The sequence below is a fragment of the Meriones unguiculatus genome, chromosome 8 (genome assembly GCF_030254825.1).
Source record: "Meriones unguiculatus strain TT.TT164.6M chromosome 8, Bangor_MerUng_6.1, whole genome shotgun sequence".
NCBI classification, from domain to species: domain Eukaryota; kingdom Metazoa; phylum Chordata; class Mammalia; order Rodentia; family Muridae; genus Meriones; species Meriones unguiculatus.
The window spans coordinates 3,836,538-3,855,939 of record NC_083356.1 but is presented as its reverse complement, the minus strand read 5'-3'; the positions used below and the strand labels follow the sequence as shown (position 1 = coordinate 3,855,939).

Genomic DNA, 19,402 nt, shown 5'->3' with positions numbered 1-19,402 from the left:
GCCAGCTCTTTGCTGCCCTGTCACACCTGACCTGCAGTGCCCCATCAAGACCCACCCACTTCCATGCAGGTAGTTAGGCTCCTGTAGAATGGCTGGACCTTCAAAGGTGCTCTGAAGCTTAAACTCCACTGTATTCACTGGTTAAAGATCTCAGGGAAGCCGCGCGGTGGTGGCGCACACCTTTAATCCAGCACCGGAGAGGGAGAGGCAGGTGGGTCTCTGTGAGTTCGAGGCCAGCCTGGCCTACACAATGAATTCCAGGGCAGCCAAGGGTACACAGGGAAACCCTGTCTCGAAAAACAAAAGATTCCAGGGAGGGAACTTGGCTTGGGCTGCCTCGCTTTTCTTCTTTACCGGTCTACGAGGAGCCTAAAACCAGCATCTTGGCACTTGTTAGTGTCATGGGGTGGGGGCTCTCACTTGACATCAGGCTTGACACATCCTACTTCGCTTTCTCAGCTCGACGGGCATCAGACAGACATCCGTTCTTCCTGCGCGGAGGAAGGCGGAGGCCCACGGCTGAGGTGCCGGTTGGTGGCCTCGGTCTTGACAGACAGGGCAAGTAGCCGAGGGCTCTGACGTAAGCGGCAGCTGTTTATGAGCGTACAGCCAATGGGCAGGCGGCAGCGCAGCCACGGGCCAATGAAAACGTGACCTGGCCGGGCGAGGGCGGAGCCTCTCCGGGGGTTGGTGGCGGAGGGGGAGGGCGTGGGTAGACTTCCCGAGCCAACCCCTGGGGGACTCAGAGCACGTCCGGTTTCAGCCGAGCAGGGGAGCTCCCGAGAGGCGGATCGAGGCGGTAGGTGCGAGGCTCGCGCCGGGCGACCCCGGGGCGAGGGGTGCTGAGGGCGCGGGAGTGCGCAGCCGCGTCCGTTTTCGCACGGATCAGCCCCGGAGGGAGCCGGGCCCGCTCTGCGTCGAGAGCCGGGCGAGCCGGGCGGGGAGGGGCGCGGGGGAACTGGTGCCGCGCATGCGCAGCCGCGCCGGCGGGGGCGGGGAGGGGGCGAGCCCGCGGGGTCTCCCGGGCGCTGGGGCCTGGGTTTGCGGCGGAGGCCTCGGAGCGAGCGTCGCCTGCGTCCCTCGCAGTGTCCTCCGGCCTCCCCTCGGCCAGGTTCAGGCTTGAATTAGGGGCACGTCCCTCGCTCCTGACTTTGAGGTAAAGGAAAGCGAAAGCTGTGTTGTCCGGTCCCTCCCGCCCCACCCCGCGGTCGCTGCTAGGCTGCGCCTTCTCGGGTCCCCGACCCCGCTGCCGCCGCGCCTGGGTGAGCCGTCGGGACCGGGCTCTCGAGTTAGGCCTGGTTAAGCAGACTGCCCTGTCACGGCGGCCCGGGTGATGTCACACGGCTCTGTGACACGCGAGATTCCTTAGTAACTTGGAAGCCAACGGTAGAGGCCAGAGGTGAGAAGCCTCGGGCTTGGCTTGGCTCCCCAGCCCCGCTCTGATCTGATTGGCTACCCTCTGGACAGGTGAGGTGGCCTTGATTGCTTGGTCCTGAGCCCTGTGGGAGTCCCAAAGTCTGCCCGGCAAGGGCGGCCACGGGCGGTTTTTCTTGGACCGACTTACTAAATCTCTGATAAGTAAGCGTTGGTGCTCTCTCTCTGTCTCTCTATCTCGTTCTTTCCCTCCTCTCCTCTCTCTCTCCTTCTCCTCCTTCAACAACAAAAACAAGTTATTCCCTGCCAGGCCAGGTTGCATTGCCTGTCCAGTTAGGCTTCTGTTGGCCAGACACCAACAAAACCACATTGAATTTGAGACTCTCGAGTTACACAAACACCTGTGAATGTGTAACACTTTAGAAGAGCTAACTGCCTGAAACGCAGACAAGGCCTTTAAGGTTAAAGGTCAATGGCAGATTTTTTTTTTTGTTATTTATTGATATTTATGTAGTTTATCTTGGGGCTGTATGGGTAGTTTAAGAGATTTGGTTCCAGAAAGATTTCCCTGGATTGCATAATCACGTTTTTCGTGGCTTCTGCAAACACACTTAAGTTTGTAATTGTTACATTTATTTTCTTTGGTGTTTCTTTATTCTCTAAATTGTTTTTGTTTTAGCTTGGAGGATAAGTTAATATTTAGCTTCTCTTTAGTTTTCCTCCAAGAGAGAATGGCTTGAGCCCCTGAGAAATGTAATCTGTAACTTGGATCCACAGTTTCCTTCTTCCATTATTTAGCATATGGAAATACGGTTTCACACCCTTATTCTCTCCCTGTTGATCTGAATGTAGCCTTGCTTTCCTAATGACTAGAAAAGGAAAAATTAATTCAGATACTTTGCAATTCCTGTTTTTTCGCCTTGTTAGAAATCTAGCCCATGTTCTTGATAGAAATGCTTAAAAAATATGAGTGTGGTAGGAATCAACATATGTTTTGGGGGTTATAAAACGGGCTTATTGAAAGCTTGCTTTTCTGTGGGGGGTGAAATGTCACTGCACTGTAAAAGTCAGGACACCTGAAGCTGGTTCTGACTCTCCAGTTTTAACTTTCTGATGCTGGTCAAATCAGTACTTGCCACTATTACATTGCCATTAAAAAAAAAAAAAAAAGAAAAAGAAAAAATTTAATGCAGGACTCTTTCTTGCTTGGACTTAATGTGAAGATAATAGGGTCGTGTCCGGTGTATACAATTTAACAACTAAGCTAGCAGGTCAAAGAAACACTTTACACATGTGAATTACCTGTGTTTCCCCCTCCTGTTTTGTTAATTCAACTATCCTGAACCCTGTCCCTGCTCATCCAGAGGGGAACAAATTGATACGTATTATCATTGGAGACAATGCACAGACTCCAGCGGTTTCATTTTATTTCATAAACTACCCAAAGGAATTAATCCCCTCTGGGGCACCAGCCACACTTAATGTTCTCTCTGCTAAGTTGTTCTTGCCTCTTTGCCTTGGCTAATGTAGGATCCTGTTTAGTTCCCAGAGAGTTTCTAACCAGGTTTCATGGTAGTACACATTTCCTAAATACAGCATTCAAGACCAGAGAGAAAGGCTGTAGCAACTGGATTGTGTTGAGCAGTTTCCACTCTGGGTGGACTAACTGAGGAATGCTGAAATTGCATGATTCTTTTGTTCCTAATTTATGCTTGTTCTTTGGGGGGGGGGGGCAGTAAAACGAGGTGTTAGTGGGGGGAGGGATTATTGGTTTCTAGTGGAAGATTATGTATTTAGGACATTGAAACCTTATGCTTCACTTGGTGCACACCTTTGACCCCAGCACTCAGGAGGGAGAGGCAGTCTGATCTCTTGAGTTCAAGGTCGGCCTGGTCTGTGAGTTCCAGAATGGCCAGGGCTACAGAGAGAGCTCCTTTTTCAAAAACATTGCACATGGTAGGCATTCCTTTAGTAATGACTGCTTTGATCCTAAGACGGCTCCTCCAGAGATAAATGGAGTGGCCCCAGATTTGGTTCAGGTTAGAGAGCGCTAAGGCACAGCAGGCTTCAATCTGGGGTCAGAGAGCCCTTTCACAGGGTCACATCATATCAGACATTCTTCATATCAGATATTTAAATCATGATTCTTAACAGCAAAATTACAGTTAGGAAGTAGCAACAAAAATAATTTTGTGCTGCGCTCACCACAACATGAGGAATTGTATTGAAGGGTCACAGCGTTAGGAAGGCTGAGAACCACTCGCTGTTTTATGATATAGGCCCAGTCCTAGTTGAAACCTGATACCTTGGATTGTCTTGAGATTGTTTTGACTGCTCCTAGGATAGCAAGAAAAGCATCAAACAACAGTGCATTTAACATTAACAAACTCTACCTTGGCAGCTTATCACTTAACAGTATGAGGCTGCCTCCCGAGCACCTCTTGGCCTTCTGGGGCAAGAGATAAAGTGGAAGAATGTGTTAAAAGCATACTCTTTAAACAAAAGTAGTTTTAGCTAGGGAGGAGGTTTATCAGGTTCCTTCAAATTTTAGTTTGTTTTCTTGGACTTCCTCCTTATCTAACTTTGCTTTCTTGTGTAGAGAAGTATTACTAAGCCTTAATGATAAAATTATAGTTTTTTTCTTCCAGTGGTGGGTAGGCCCTTTTGTATGCTAGGAAAGCTTGTGTCCCAGTGTTGCAGCTTGTGTGCGTGTGCGTGCAAAGCACGCATGACCATCATTAGATAATCTTTTGTTTCTGGACAAGGGTAAGAAGGGTACTTGGAACGGAAACAAGGGATTTAACAAGATCCGGATAGGCTTTATCCTACCAAACAAAAGGTCACAGAAATACCTGGTCCTTTCTTGGTAAAAACTATGCAGTAAACTTAGAAGTTGTGTCTGTGCGCGTGCATGCGTGCGTGCGCGCGTGCGTGCGTGCGTGCGCGCACGCGTGTGTGTGCCCGTGTGTGTGTGTGTGTGTGTGTGTGTGTGTGTGTGTGTGTGTGTGAAAGAGAGCGCAGGTGGGCGGGCACTGATGATTGATCTTTGAGCTAAGCCCTCAGGCTGGGGTGGTTTTGTTTTAGTAAGTCTCAGCTGTGAAACCCAAGACGCTGCTGAACTCCCTATCCTGTCCAGCCTTCCAGAATGCTGGGATTAGAAGTGTGTCCCTCCCAGTTCTTTCTTCTGTTTTATAATTTGGGTGGCTCTGGCAATGGAGGCTGGCCCTGTCACCATCGTTTTGGTGATACTAAAACAAAATTGTAGCAATATGTGCATAATAAAATTTGATAGATTCTGTTAATATTTACAGTCCCTTCTGCCTTAAAGATACAGGTGTAAAGGCACTCGGTGGTGGCACACACACTTAATCCCAGCACTTGGGAGGCAGAGGCAGGTGGATCTCCAAGTTTGAGGCCAGCCTGCTCTACAGAGCAAGTTCCAGAACAGCCAGGGCCCCATTGTTGCTGTTGTTTAAATTGAAATAGGTAGTAAAAGCAAACAAGGGAAGTTAACCTGATTGACAGGGCCCTCAGGACCCTGAGGATTGAAGGTTTGGCTTATGTAGTGAGACTGCATTTCACAGCAGTGGCAGAAGCCCAGGGTTTTGTGTGTCTTAGTAAGTCAAAGTGAAACAGTATCGATATTCTCATTCTTACCCACAGCGACTTTGTCTTGCCCTTTGTTTTTTTTTTTTTAACCGAGTGTTTTGTATGCAAATGTGTCTGTATACCATATGTGTGCCTGGTGCCTTCAGAGTTCAGAGAGGCCTTGTGTCCCCTGGATCTGGTTACAGCAGCAGTAGGCCAGCATGTGAGTGCTAGGCGGGAACCTGCCCCTGAGGAAGCAGCCGCGCTCTTAACTGCGGAGCCTCGCCAGCCCTTGTCCTTTTCTCCCTCTGTAGCCGTGTCCAGCCGTGCTGGTCCCCGTGCCTCTGCCTCCTCAGTGCTGGGATGAACAGCGTGTGACACCACAACCCCCATCTTAATGCTTTGTTTGTTTGTTTTGATTTTTAATCAACTGAGAGCCCCAGAAAAGAGGCAAGGTAGTATCTTCTGGAACATGTCAGAAGAGCAGACTAGGAAAGAAGAGTTTCTGCCATTGTGCTCTGTTTCCCCTCAGAGGGGGCTGGTTACATGAGTATTGCCCCTTTCTGACTAACAGTCTCCTGGGTATACAAGCTCCCCTCCCCCTGTTGGTGCTTGAAATTGGAAGCAAGAGGTACTTTAGCACTTGTGTGGTGAGTACTGAGAAACTTGGCAGTGTAGGTTGCAAGTTCTCTCTGGGGATGTCATTAGGAGTGTTAATGGAAGCCTTAAAGACACTTTCCAGTTGCTGGATTGTGCCGTCCTGTAAGCGTGCTCTCGGGAGAATGAATTCATCATGCTTATGGAAGGCTGTGCTCGGCCTTGCAACAGCCTGCAATAGTTGCACCATCTCGATGAGGAGGGCACAGAGGCTGCTGACTTGAGAGAAGAGCAGCACCTGGCTAGGCTCTGCAGCTTCCACCAGATCTGATCTTAAAAACTGAATTAGAAGAGTCGAGGTGAGTGCAGTGTGATGAGGAAGGAGGCTGTCTGAGAAATCCAGCAAGCAGTAACCCTTGTGGTTGTTTCCTGTGAGGGAAGAGAGCCTCGGGAAAGGCTTGGTGGCTGGCTGCCACAGGCTGGAGAGGTGCACCCTTCTGCTGGTCTGGGAAGCCTCAGAAGCTGAGTGCAGGATTGTAGCTTTGATTGCAGGTTAATGGTTCTTCTCCTTCCCTTTTTGGTAGATAAGAACTAGAGTGGGCATGGTGTGTTTAGTAAGGACTCGGGGTGAGCAGTATTTAGCAAAGATGAAAGCTCTTGATTGGCCCCTAGTTCGTAGACTGACTGTGTGTACATAGGATTGCTTGTGAGATACTAGGGGCAGAATTTAATCTGGTTTTTATGGCATTAGTGTGATGTAACCTGGATGTAGTTTGGTTGGCTTTTGATTTTTTGCTTTTAAATTTTTGTGTTTTGGTGAAGGGTGGGGACAGGGATGGTTTTCACCGTCCACACCAAGGTTCACAGCGGAAAGGAAATGGTAGGTGCTTGGCTTTGGTTCTGAAAGGCTGCCTGACAGGCCGGGACTGTTGGAAGATCTGGTTAGATCTGTAATCAGGTGATAACATGGCATCATTAATTCTCTGGCTGATGGGTGTTTCAGGATAGATATACTTAAGCATTAGAGCATTGTCTCTGCAGTTCAAGAAAAACTTAAGTCTTTATGTTAATCACTGCCATATGAAGAGGAGGGGAAAAGCAGATACTAACAATTTGGAAATCTAAGGCAAGACCAGCAAATGGGCTGATGAGGTGGCTCTGTGAGTAATGGAAATGTTGAGAACCTGAGTTTGAGTCCTTGGAACACAGAAAAGTCACACATGGTTGTTCCCCTCTGTGAGCCTTTGGGGAGAGATGAGTGAGACAGTAAAATCCCTGGAAGCTCACGGGCCGGCCAGCCTGGCACGCACAGTGGTGAGCGGCAAAATGACTGTCTCAGAGTGACAGGTGGGGACCAAGACCCCAGGGCAGCGCCTTCCGACCTCAGCACGTGCTACGACAAGCACATGCACAGCTGCACACTGCAATCGTGAGGGCACGCACACACCAAGATTTCAGAAAGAGTATGAGGAAACATTTATACTATTACAGTCTCTCTACAAGAACGATTCCAAGGAAGCCAGGTGTGGTAGCACACACCTTTAATCCCAGAACTGAGGAGGCAGAGGCAGATCTCTTGAGTTCGATGCCAGCCTGGTCTATACAGCAAGCTCTGGTCTAGGCTCCTAGTAGGAGCCTGTCTTAAATAAACAGAAAGGTTCCCAGCACCCATGTCAGGTGACTCACAGTTTCCTAGACCCGCAGCCCCAGTGAGTCAGATGCCCTCTTCTAGCCTCCTTGGATACTACGTGCATATAGTGCTCATTCATGTGTGTATATCCCTGTACATATGTGTATACACATATACCCATAGAGTAAAGCAGTAACTTTACTAAAAAGGTGCCTGTGTTCTTATGCATCCCGGTGTCTATAAAATAAGCTTTTCTTTTCCTCAGTGGAAGCTGTGCTGAACAGATCTTGGAGCCATGAACATATTTGATCGGAAGATCAACTTTGATGCCCTCTTAAAATTTTCCCACATGTAAGTGATGTAACTGTGCTATTCTGACCATACCTAGTTTCTGCTCTTAGTTGGGTAACTTTTATGTGTATTCCAGAGAAGCCTAGCATAAGTAGCCAGGTTCTAGGGCCGCTCTGTAGTCACTGGCCAGTCACTGGTCCAGTGTGGGTCCTGAGTGCTCATGTAAAGATTCTGCAAGCCGTTCTCCAAACGGCCTTTCTGATATGTTCTTCCAAAGTGTGTGAGGCTCTTCCTAATATAACTCCCACTTACTGTCTGGCAAGGGAGAAAGAGATAACTTGTAGCTTACCTGGTGTGTTACACGTTCTTTCCTAGAACTCCCTCGACACAGCAGCACCTAAAGAAGGTCTATGCCAGTTTTGCACTCTGTATGTTTGTGGCGGCGGCAGGGGCCTATGTCCATGTGGTCACACATTTCATTCAGGTAAGAACAGTTTTCTCTGTGGGTGCAGTGGCACAGACTCCATTGGGAAGAAAACAACGTAACAGTGTAACCTCTTCCTGTCCCTCCTCAATATCCTTATCAGAGCTCAGCCGGCCTGTGGCTCAGGACATCATTAAACAGCTTCCTCTCTGGAGCTGAGCGTGGCAGTCTCTTCCACTGGGTGCTTGGCTCTGGTGGTGTGCAGTCAGTGGCAGCTGACACACAAGCCCATCCTCACACTTGTGCTAGGTGCCAGCACTCCCTGGCAGGGTGCCTGGCCCACCTTTCTCTGTGGCCTCAGTGATTGGAGTGCTTAGAACAAAGTAACTGAAAAGCTGTCAGAAGAGGGAGGGTTGGGACTTGTTCAGACCTGACCCATCCATTGTCTTCATGCTTGGGGGAGACCTTCAATGCATGGAGAGGAGTTCGGGTTTGACCAGCAGAAAAAAGCTATTTAAAGAATAGCCAAAAAGTTTAAAGTTCCCCAGCAGCCTGGCTTTAGAGTGCCTGTTTTTAGCATAAATACAGAGCTATGTTTGTGTTGACATTTGCCACCGTAATGAATTGTCCTTTTGTTCAGGCATCCTCTGCCAAGGATTATATGAAAAATTGCTTTAGGCACTCAAAAGGGCAAGGCTTTGATCCTTGAGTTCAAAGCAAGTTCTAGGTCTTTTTTTTTTTTCCTGGTAATTTTTTTATTTTTTTTATTTTTTGTATTTTTGTTGTTTGAAGTAATGAAAAGTGCAGTCTGTTCTGCACACGGACTGAGTGAGGACTCAGCCACTCCAGGCTCACTGTTTGGCACTTTTGTGAACATGTGAAGTGGTCACACTTTTGACTCATCTTTTCTGCCATGCCCAGTAGAGGTCAGGAACATGCTTCGCTCGTGGTCTTTTACAGGCTCAGTGCTCCCTTTTGCTTTCTGTGCTGGGTTTGCTGGGCATCATACATGCTTCTCGCCACGAGCTGCACACAGCCTGGTGTACATGCGGACGGTGTCTTCCCATGTGGTCCCGGCTGGGCCGTGCGCCCGCTTCTGCCCCCGGGTGCACAGTTACAGGTGTGCACACATGACCTGCCCTTTTATGTTTTTGTTGCTGATTTTGCAAAACAACATGGTTGCTGAAATGTTGTCTGGTGTGGTGGTTGATTTACTTCAGGGGAAAATATGTTCATCTGTCAGCTTTGTGAGTCAACAATATATGACAGTGTCTTTAACAAGAAACACGTGGGCTGGAGAGATGGCTCAGAGGTTAAGAGCACTGTCTGCTCTTCCAGAGGTCCTGAGTTCAATTCCCAGCAACCACATGGTGGCTTAAAACCATCTATACAGGGATCTAATGTCCTCTTCTGGCATGCAGGTGTAGATGAAGATAGAGCATTCATCTACATTTAAATAAATAAATAGATAGATAAATAAATAAATAAATTAAAAAAAAAGAGAGAGAAAAGAAACACGTAAGCCGGGCAGTGGTGTGCACCCTTAATCCCAGCACTCGGGAGGCAGGGGCAGGCGGGTCTTTTGTGATTTCGAGGCCAGCCTGGTCTCAAGAAAAAAGAAAAAAAGAAAAAGGAAGAAGAAACACCTAAAGTAAGGCTGTGCATTAATCGTTTTGAGAAAATGTGACCAGAGGATGCTGAAAGCTCTGTGTTCCCTGAGACCCTTCAGCTGCTGATCAGCATCCTCTTGAACCATAACTGTATGACCATTAACTGCTGTCAGTGATGAGACTGGAGCTATGGCAGGGAGCTTCAGTGCCAGTGATTATCCTCAGCGCTCTCCTAATTCCTGTGGGTGGGTTTTCCCTTTAAAAATGCTTCTTACAAAACTAATGTTTACTGTAGAAAATTCAAAAATAGCTGAGTGATTTTAAACCTCTAGAACACACCCACACACACCCAAAAGCCTTCCATGTGTTTCTCCCTTTATCCACTGGGTCCTAGGGATGGAACAACTCAGGCCATCAGCTTTTCTTTGTTTTGTTTTGTGGTGCCCCCCCCCCCGCTTTTTCTTATAAGTGGACAAAAGGGTTGGTTTTGCTTGTTCTACGGGTGCGATATGCTTTTTTCTAGCAGCTTTCAGTTTGGCTTGTCTTTTCTGTTTGACTTGAGTAGTTCTGTAACTGACAGACCACAAAGAGCCTTTGCCATTGACCATGTCTTAGCCCCACCTTCCAGTGTTCTCGTTCCCCCTCCCCCCATTCTCTCTGAGAACATACTTCCTTTTCCTCTGCCTCTGGGTTGAGAAGCAGATGTTAGGAATTTCACTGAGTATTTGAGCCTTGTAAACATGACTCCTTCAGCCACTTACTTCCTGACTGCCTCTAACAGGCTGGCCTGCTCTCTGCCTTGGGCTCCCTGGGCTTGATGATGTGGCTGATGGCAACACCTCATAGCCACGAAACTGAGCAGAAAAGACTGGGACTTCTGGCTGGCTTCGCTTTCCTGACAGGTACGTAAAGAGGCTGTCTAATGGGACAGGAGCTGGTGTTGGAATCTTTAGTACTTCTTTAGACTAAAACTGGCGTAGATTTTTTTGTCTGTGCACAATTTTTTTGTTTTATGTATGAGTGCATGTGCACCTGCAGGCCAGAAGAGGCACCAGATTCCAGTTGTGAGCCACCATGTAGTTGCTGGGAATTGAACTCAGGACTCCTGGAGAAGCAGACAGTGCTCTTAACTGCTGAGCCATCTCTCTAGCCGCTGTGTACAATTCTTTCAGAGCAGTTGTCTCTGTATTCCTAAATCCCATTACACTGCTGTGCTCTCTCCCCTCTGCTCTCCTCAACCCAGCAGTTAGTCACACTTGTATCTGAAGTTTTCTTTTGCTTTGTCCTGCCTTGTTTCATGCAGGTGCATCTTGCATACAGGGGGAAGCACCTTTGTAGCTAACGACTGTGTAGCCAGACCTTTGTCTACTTTATTTGGGTTCCTGAATTGACCAGCTTCTCCATCCCAATCCCTTCCAAACACTAGATAGGTGAGAGAGGAGGTCAGTGGGGAAAGGGAGCATAGACCTCTTTGGACTTCTTCCTGCTTATTAGGGCTGTCAAGTTTCTTGGAGAAAGTCCACTCTGCAAGTCTCTTCATCATCAGAAGAACAGCAAACAGCAATGCAGCAAAAGCAGCAGCAGGGACAGCAGCCGCCATCATAGGCCCTCTTGGGCCTCTCTTAGATTTATACCCTCTCAAGAGTCTCCAGAATTTCAAATATAAACTATCTGCAGCTGACAAAAAATCACATCCCTCTTAGAACACGAGCTAAATCATAGCAGCTGCAGACAATCTGAGGCAGCCCCATGTCCCACATGTGGTATTAAAAACATTCTCACGTAACATAGCTGTTATTGATGGCCGTGCTTGCTTTTTGGGTTTTATTGTGGTTGCTTTTTTGGGGGGTTGTTTTTTCAAGACAGAGTTTCTCTGTGTAGCCCTGGCTAGAACTTGCTCTGTAGACTAGGCTGGCCTTCAACTCAGAGATCTGCTTGCCTCTACCTCCCACGTGCTGGGATTAAAGGCGTGTGCTGCTACTGCCCAGCACATAACTGGGTTTTTTAAGCAACCAAAAATTTTACTACAACTATGACATATTTTATATTTAAAAAAAAAAAAAAAAAGCATGGCTCAAATGAATGAGGTTCATGAGTTTTTAAATGATAGACATGAGCCAAGTTAGAGGCTGGTTAAAAGTTCATCTCTTACTGGGTATGGTGGAGCCTACAGGCGGTCTCTGAGGCCAGCCTGGTCTACAGAGTGAGTTCCAGGACAGCCAGGGCTACAAAAATACTTTTTAGAATTCTTACTAAGGGAAACAAGACTCCTGCTATATAATAAAGTACTTTAAAGTGCACTGTGCTTACCACACCAGGCTGTCGGTGAGAGTCTAAGCTGTACAGGGTTACAGAAGTCTTAGCAAGGAGATTTAGTAAATAAGGCTCAGGGAACACTAGTTTTAAAGGAGTTAGGGGTAGATTATCAGGAGAGCAAATAGCTAGAGTAGAGGAAGTGTTGGGATAGGAAAAGTTGCTTTCTGTTGCCATGTGATCCCTTGGGGAAACTGGTCTGGCTGTCCCTGACGACCGAGGTGGGTGATCTGAAGGACTGAGGCCAAGGCTGCCAGGCTCTGCTCTTACCCTGTTCTCTGGTGTGGCCTGGCCCACAGTGCAGTCTCAGAAATACATGACATTTCTCCTTTATTGTTACTAATCCTAGTCTTCCGGAAGACATCTACAGCTTTGAGCTAAGAAGACAGATGCATTTATGATTTAATTTAGCTATATAGTCTCTTGAAAATGCAAGAGTAGAGTAAAAGGGATTGTTCAGCCTTTGAATGAGGGTCCTTTTCAGAACTGATGGTAATTTTATGTTGTGGGCTTTGTTTCCTAGGAGTTGGCCTGGGCCCTGCTTTGGAGTTGTGCATTGCCATCAATCCCAGGTAACTGTATTGTTTTGTATCTTTGTGCCTTTGCATAGCCTCCTAAATACAGGCCACATAGTTGTAACCCTCAACTCGTGGCCTTTTCTTTCACAGCATCCTCCCTACCGCCTTTATGGGCACGGCTATGATCTTCACCTGCTTCAGCCTGAGTGCGCTCTACGCCAGGCGCCGGAGCTACCTGTTCTTGGGAGGTATGGACTGGAAACAAGCTCTGGGCCCTGCTCTAGAGCCCTGTCACTAGGCCGCCTTTTCTTCCTCGGGGCTCTGGGGACTCTGTGGGAGCCAGTTAGAAATGGCCTTAGTGTGCTTGTTTTTGTCCTCCTTTGGCTTTTCTCCTGACAGTGTTTGCCATGTCTTACCAGGTGTCCTGATGTCAGCTATGAGCCTCATGTTCCTGTCTTCTCTGGGGAACCTTTTCTTTGGATCCATTTGGCTGTTCCAGGTGAGATTTAGTATACACCTTTTCAGCACCTGTTTGCCTCCTACATTTTTCTTACCTAACTCTAAACAAAGTAGGTGAATCCTGTAGGATACTCACTCTCTTTGGGTAGTGCCCTACAGACCTTCAAAACCTTCCTAGGATGTCGCCCTCTGCCACAGCGGGAAGAAACGGTTAGGCACAGCTCAGAACAGGGTTTGCTCAGTCCCAAATTGAAGGAGTGAAAAGCGAATTGCATTTCGGGAGGGAGTGCGGGCTTGATTGTCTTCCGGGTTAGCATGTGATATGTTTTCAGGGTGGGTAAGAGCAGAAAAGAGGCTGTTTTCCCTGCTACTACAACTACACATGTAACGTCCTCTCTTTCTTCTCTTAGGCAAACCTGTATGTGGGGCTGCTGGTCATGTGCGGCTTTGTCCTTTTTGATACTCAGCTCATCATTGAAAAGGCTGAAAATGGAGATAAGGATTACATCTGGTAAGTGTGAGAACTGCTCTGCCTTGAGGATAAAGGTTGAGACAAAGTATTCATTCCGTAACCATACATACGTGTGAAGTTTGTTAATTTTTTAAGAGGCCAGGTCTCATGTAGTCCAGGCTGGCCTTGAACCCACTGTGTGGCTGAGGATGACCTTGAACTTCTAATCCTCTGCTTCCTGAGTGCTGGGATATTATGGGCATGCAGCAGGGGTTTATGCCGTGGCTAGGTGTTAGATGCAGGGCTTCAGCAGTGCTGGGCGAGCTGAGCTTGGGGTCTCACGCGTAGGAGTGAAGGGGCTTTCTCCTTTATGCTGCTTTTCAGTGGTAGCGAGAGGGTGTGCGTGGTCTGTTAAGTATCAGTCCTGTTGGTCTCAGTATGAGTTATTGGTACTTGGTGGTTTCAGGTTCACTTGTGTCTGTTTCGAGTGTAGTCTCCAGGTGCCTCGTGGATTTGTTGAGTTGAAAAGGATCCCGGACTATTTCAGTGTGGGTGGAGTGTGGGGGAAAGTGACTGAGCTGGTGGCTGGCTGGGCGCTTCCTGAAGGAAGGTGAAGGAGGTGGGAAGTGCTGTGACTAAAGAGTTCTTCTCTTTCAGGCACTGCGTTGACCTCTTCCTCGATTTTGTTACACTCTTCCGGAAGCTCATGCTGATCCTGGCTCTGAATGAGAAGGTGAGTCAGCCTGCAGCCCACACAGGGAAGAGTGGCTCCTGTTCAGCATGTGGGTGGGAGTTTTTGAAAAGTTGCCCAGGCGCTGTGTAGGGCAAATGTGCAAGGCAGGCCCTCAAACAGGAGGTAAACCAGCAGCCCTTGATGATGAAGAAAAGAGACTTCGTAACAACACTTTTAAGGTATAAATGAATAGCTGAGGTGAGTTTCAAATGGAAGACAGTTTGCCTATGAACGCAACACACCTCATGAAGAACTTAAGATTACAGACCTTATCAGGACCCAAAAAGGGTGTTGGAGAAGACGTTGTGTAGAGTCTATTTTGTGAGTATCAGAAGTGGATCAGTTTAGAATTCTAAAGTTTTATGAATATGTGTAAGTGTCTGCAGGTATGCATGTCTGCTGCATGCATTGGATCTCCTAGAATTGGGGCAAAGACAGTTGGGAGCTTCCGGGTGGGTCCTGGCAATCAAAGCCAGGTCCTCTGCCAGAGCAGCCAGTGCTCTTGACGGCTGAGCAGCTCTCCAGCCCCATCTGCTTGTCAGTCTGTCCAATAGTAGAGGGACAGTGAACCTATGTGCTCTCCATTATAACCTGGATTTAGGAATACAAGACAGCAAGTACAGTAGGGTGGAGTGGTCACAGGGCGGGGGTTGGTGGCTCCGTGTGGGCTCTGCCACAGCTGGATGGACACCATGAAGATGAGCAGTTCCTGTGAGCTGCTGAGCTCTGGTCCTTTCTGTCTGGGCTGAAGTTAAGGTGGTTCCTGCCTCTGCAGCTCAGGGTGAGAGAGCCTGTTCCTGCCAAGCCCTTGGTATCCTCTACGCTGTCCGCACCCCTCTCCATCCTTGCCCCTCGGTCTTCTTTTCAGAGGGGAAAATTAATTAGGTGATTGTTGCCGTGTTCATTTGTAGGACAAGAAGAAAGAAAAGAAGTGAACTGGCCGGCAGCCTCTCCAGCTTGACTTTCCTCCTTCGCCCTCAGTTCTTTGCACACATCACAGGTGTCGTGATCTATGATAATGAAAAGCATCAGGAAAGCTTTTGTACTTTGTGGTTTTCTCTATTTTGAATTTTTTGATCAAAAAACTGATTAGTGAATATAGTTTGGAGTTTGGCTTCACATTCCTGGGGTTCTTCCTCATTCCCTTTCTGTCAGCCCATCCATAGGCTCTTGCTGTGCGCAGGCAGCCAGTCCATCAAGATGAGCAGAGGAGCAGGTGTCCGCGCTTCTGCACACCTCCACAGGTGGACCCCTGGACTCTTGACCCTTGTGGTTTGTTTCTCACAGTTCTGTGAGGCTGGGCAGTGTGTTTGCCTTGGGAAGTGCTTGGCTCTGGTGGGTGCTTGGCTTCCTCTGCTGCCTAATTCAGTCTGGCAAACACCTTTCTGCCTTGCCTTGAGGAGGGAACATGGACCTGTGGGTGCTCTCTTACACCTCTGAGAGGCCCTCAGGGAATTTACCTGCTTTCCACTGTGGTGGGAAGGCTTGAGTACAGGAAGAGCAGCTGTGGTCCCATGTTCAATGAGGGGCAAGGCAGAACAGTTCTCAAGTTCCCCTATTGTATTTTTCTTTGTTGGTCTGTAAAGTTAACAGCCTGTGTTACTGATTGGCCTCCTGGCGTTGGTTAATAAGAGTCTCGGGGGCAGGATAGGAAGGAGGATGCCTGAGCCTCACCAGCTGAGGTGAGGGCTGCAGCTCTGGGGGAGCTCCACCTACTGAGCGCTTCCACACAGGCAGGGTCAGTGAGGCGGCGCTTTACATAGCGCTTGAGTGCATTTTTGTCTGTCTGCCTGGACACGATTAGGGAATATCAGACCAGAGATTTGAGGCAGTAGGTCATGGTCACTTTAGCGTTCAGTTTCCAAAAATTTTTGGTCTTCTGGGCAGCAGCCAGTGACCAAACTGTGGGCCTTCACAGTCTGCACAGAAGGTGGCACCAGCGAGGCCGTGACCCTGCCTACCAGGCCACTGACAGCCTGATACCAATAGGATGGTGTTCTGGGCTTTCCCTGCTCACAGCCAGTGTGATTTGACACATTGGCTGCTGGCTCTCTGTCCCACGAAACTGCTTCTGCAATGGCGTGCCCTAAGAGGCCCAGGGCCACTGTGGATGCTTCCCCAGTGGCCTGCTGCCTCCACCCTGGCTTGACCCTACCTACTGGACATCAGCAACTCTTCCAGAAAGATGACTCTCTGAGGCCTCAGGAGCTGACTGGGTTCCACCTCTTGAAGCCAGACTCCACCTCTTGTGCTTTTTTGCTTGGGATAAAGGAGTTTTTCTTTAGAAACAGTGCCAAGAATGATAAGATATAAAACTACTTTTAAAGAAAATACCTAACAGGTTTTTAATACCGGTATCCTTGTCATTTCCACTTTCTTCCCTAGTTCTTTGGTTTTTCAGCTCAGGCTGCATTCTCTAACTCATACTGTGAAGACAAAGGTGTTTTTGATTAAAAAAATATATCTACATAGTCTTAATTTGTAAAAAATAAAGAAAATTCCTTAACCTTTCCTGATGTCTCTGTGCTCCATCAAGGGCAGGCTGGGCTGGGTTGGGCTGGGCTGCGGCCTGCGATGTTGCTGGTCTGAGCTGGGTGTTGACTGGACCCAGTGTGTTCTGTACATGGAGACAGGAGCAAGGCCCACACTCAGGCCCCCACTCTGGAACCCCAGCATTCCACGACTGTTAAGATTTTCTTCTGTGTATCCCAGGCCTCCTCCAGAGCCCTCTGCTCACCTGACCTTACTGTGTGTCTGTGGTGGCTGGGGCAGTTAGGGTGTGCACCAGCGCCCAGACTACTCTCATCCTGCAGGTGCTGTGTTCATGTGGCCAGGCTGTACCACAGGTTCCCAGTGAGTGAACATCCCTGTGAGTGCACAGGCGAGTTGAGGCCAGGCCGCTCGCCTCGCCTGCTTAGCTGACGCTTAGGTTCAGTGTGGACTGTCAGCTCTTGTTCCTCCTGTCTGTGTTGCTCAGTGTGACCTGTTTGAATCCCATAAATCACCATCTGTTAATTTTTGGTGCCGAGTTAAAACGTGACAGGGCAGCATGGAGAAGGGTTTATTTGAGCTTGCAGCTACTGGAAATGGGGAGACTGTACCTCAAAGCCAACTGCAGGGACAGACCCCTCCTGACGTGGTCACAGCTCCATTAGCCGTGGGCCACATTCAAACGGCCGCGCGCAGCTAGAGACAACCTGGGAAGGTTCCTCATGTGTCTTCTCACTGAGGAAAGGCTTGCCCTAAGGGCTTAAGAACAGCTTTAGTCTTGAGTGGGAGGGAGGCACCACTTTTCACTATTTGAGGCCCTGGAGCTGCTTGACATGGCTGCTGGGAATGGAGCGTGGGGCCTCTGCACGAACAGTGTGCCGCTTCTGCTACACAAGCACGCGTGTTTCACTTACACAAATGCCAGGCGCTCGAGTGACTAAGTGCCTGCGAGGCGCTTTTGAACAGTTTCCTTCATTTTGACCATGGGAGAGGTGCTGTGGCACACGTTTGGAGCTCTGGATGACTGGAGGGGGTTCTCCACCTTTTTGTGGGTTGCAGCGGTCTGACTTAGTCTCCTTTACCCATTGCGCCATCTCTTAGCCGAGCCGAAGCCAGCGATGCATTCGGTGTGTGGGACCAGTTGCTTCTGTGATCTCAATGTACATAGGTAAGGCTGAGGAAAGTTCCGGAGCACTGTCGTTCTTCCTGTCCTGGGCTAAACTCTGCCCTTTGGATAACAGGGAGAAGTGAATTGGTTTCAGCAAAATCTCATCACCCCAAATCCATGGTAGTAGTATGACCTGCAAGAGCCAGAGCCCTTTTCAACTCCCCCCGGCCACGCTAATGGAGGATGAATGGCAGGGCCGCCTAGCCAGAGCCGGAGGGAGGAAGACGGCTGCAGCAACGGATGCTCCACACTGGGAGATCTGCACAGTGTTCGGACAAAGATTGGCAGGCACGAGGCTGTGTTTCCCAGAACCCCCTTCTCAGAACCAGACCTTGAAGGTGCTGAGAGGCCTGTGTCAAGAGCTGCAGGAAAGGAGCCATAGGGGCCAGCCTCGGCTACATAGTGAACTCTGTCAAAGACCGACAGTCAAGAGGGCTCCAGGGTAAACCACAGGAAATACTGCTAGATACACGTGGAACAACTTAAGCCTCAGTAGGAATTACAACGTTTTGTGGTTTTTAGACAGGGTTTTGCTGTGTAGCCCAGGCTGGCTCTGACCTCAATCTTTCTGCTCTAAACAAGTGCTGAAATGATGACATCATGCCTGGTATTTTTGTTTGTTCAGATTTAGTTTATGAATGTGTTGCCTGTGTATTGTGTATGTATATATGTGTATGAATACATGTATGTTTGAGCAACATATGTGTACGTGGTGCCAGTGGATGTTGTAGAGGACACTGGAGACCCTGGAACTGGATTTACTTATTCTAACTTGCTGAGTCGCCTAGAGTAGCCTTGACCTGATGCTCCTGCTCCTACCTCCCAAGTGGTTGATTGCAAGCATTTGCCACCACATCTGCTTTTATTAGCTGCTGGGTTTTGAACCTGGAGCTTTCTGTTACCAAGAACGCAATCTACCAACTGAACTTCTCCCTCAGCCACAGTGTCGTGTGCACTTGTATCATTTCTTTGTTGTTGTGTGTGTTTGGACAGGGTTGGAAAAGCACGGCTGATCGGCACTAGCCATGGCACGGAGCGAGTGGGGCAGTACCTCCTGACTCTGTGCACCCTGCCTCGGTCCCTGTGGTCATCAGGCTTGGAAGCAGGTGCTTCCCCTGCCCAGCCATTTCACAGCTCTCTTTATATTCTTAAAATGCCTTCGGAAGAGCTAGCAACCAGCCACTCTGAACACCTGTAAAGGGAAACAGCATTTTAGCCTTCTGTTCCTATTCTACCTTTATTTTTTTTTTTAAGGCATCATTTAAAATCCTCTCCTTTAATATACAAGAAAACACACAAAACATAAAAGAATGAAGTCCAAGTACCAGAGTTGGTAATCTGGGAGGAATCAGAACACAGGATTTTCCTCCGTGTCCTTTGGGAAGAAGAGGTGAAGGACACAGAATAGCACCAGGCTCTGGGTGAGTCCACATGGACCTAGTTCTCCATCATAGCAAAGTGCTGGTTTTCCTTGTCATGGTCCTGGTTTTGCTCCCATGCTCCTCCTCCGGTTTTCAGAAATCTTCCAGTTCCAAGAATGACTCCTTCCTTTAGGTCCTTAACATTCTCATTTAGAGGAGGCCGCTTACCCTGTCGTAGCATCAAGGTCCCAGGGGAGTTGTCATCCTGCAGGATGGTGAGAGGGGACCTTCCTAGTACCTTGTTGTTTGCTTTCCGTCTACTGCGCCTATTCTACCTTTATTTCCGGGCACGAGGGCAAGCATTTCCCTTCGCAGAAATACTCTAGCTAAAGGAT

The 19,402-nt window shown here is 48.5% G+C and overlaps 1 protein-coding gene across 3 annotated transcripts; it reads left to right on the top strand.

The window, feature by feature from the left end:
• Positions 1-671: 671 nt before the first annotated feature.
• Positions 672-16,499, top strand: Tmbim6 (transmembrane BAX inhibitor motif containing 6). Of its 3 annotated transcripts, none has more exons than XM_021634930.2 (10): positions 672-799; positions 7,455-7,540; positions 7,856-7,964; positions 10,296-10,416; positions 12,351-12,399; positions 12,496-12,593; positions 12,765-12,844; positions 13,215-13,315; positions 13,913-13,988; positions 14,900-16,499. In XM_021634930.2, exons 2-10 carry the CDS (start codon positions 7,485-7,487, stop codon positions 14,921-14,923), a joined length of 714 nt encoding a protein of 237 aa, XP_021490605.1. In that variant the 5' UTR covers positions 672-799; positions 7,455-7,484; the 3' UTR covers positions 14,924-16,499. The 3 variants fall into 3 exon arrangements, with proteins under 3 accessions (XP_021490605.1, XP_021490606.1, XP_021490607.1); XM_021634931.2 differs by having other exon boundaries at positions 693-803; XM_021634932.2 differs by lacking the exon at positions 672-799 and adding an exon at positions 1,008-1,156.
• The last annotated feature ends 2,903 nt before the right edge of the window (positions 16,500-19,402 follow it).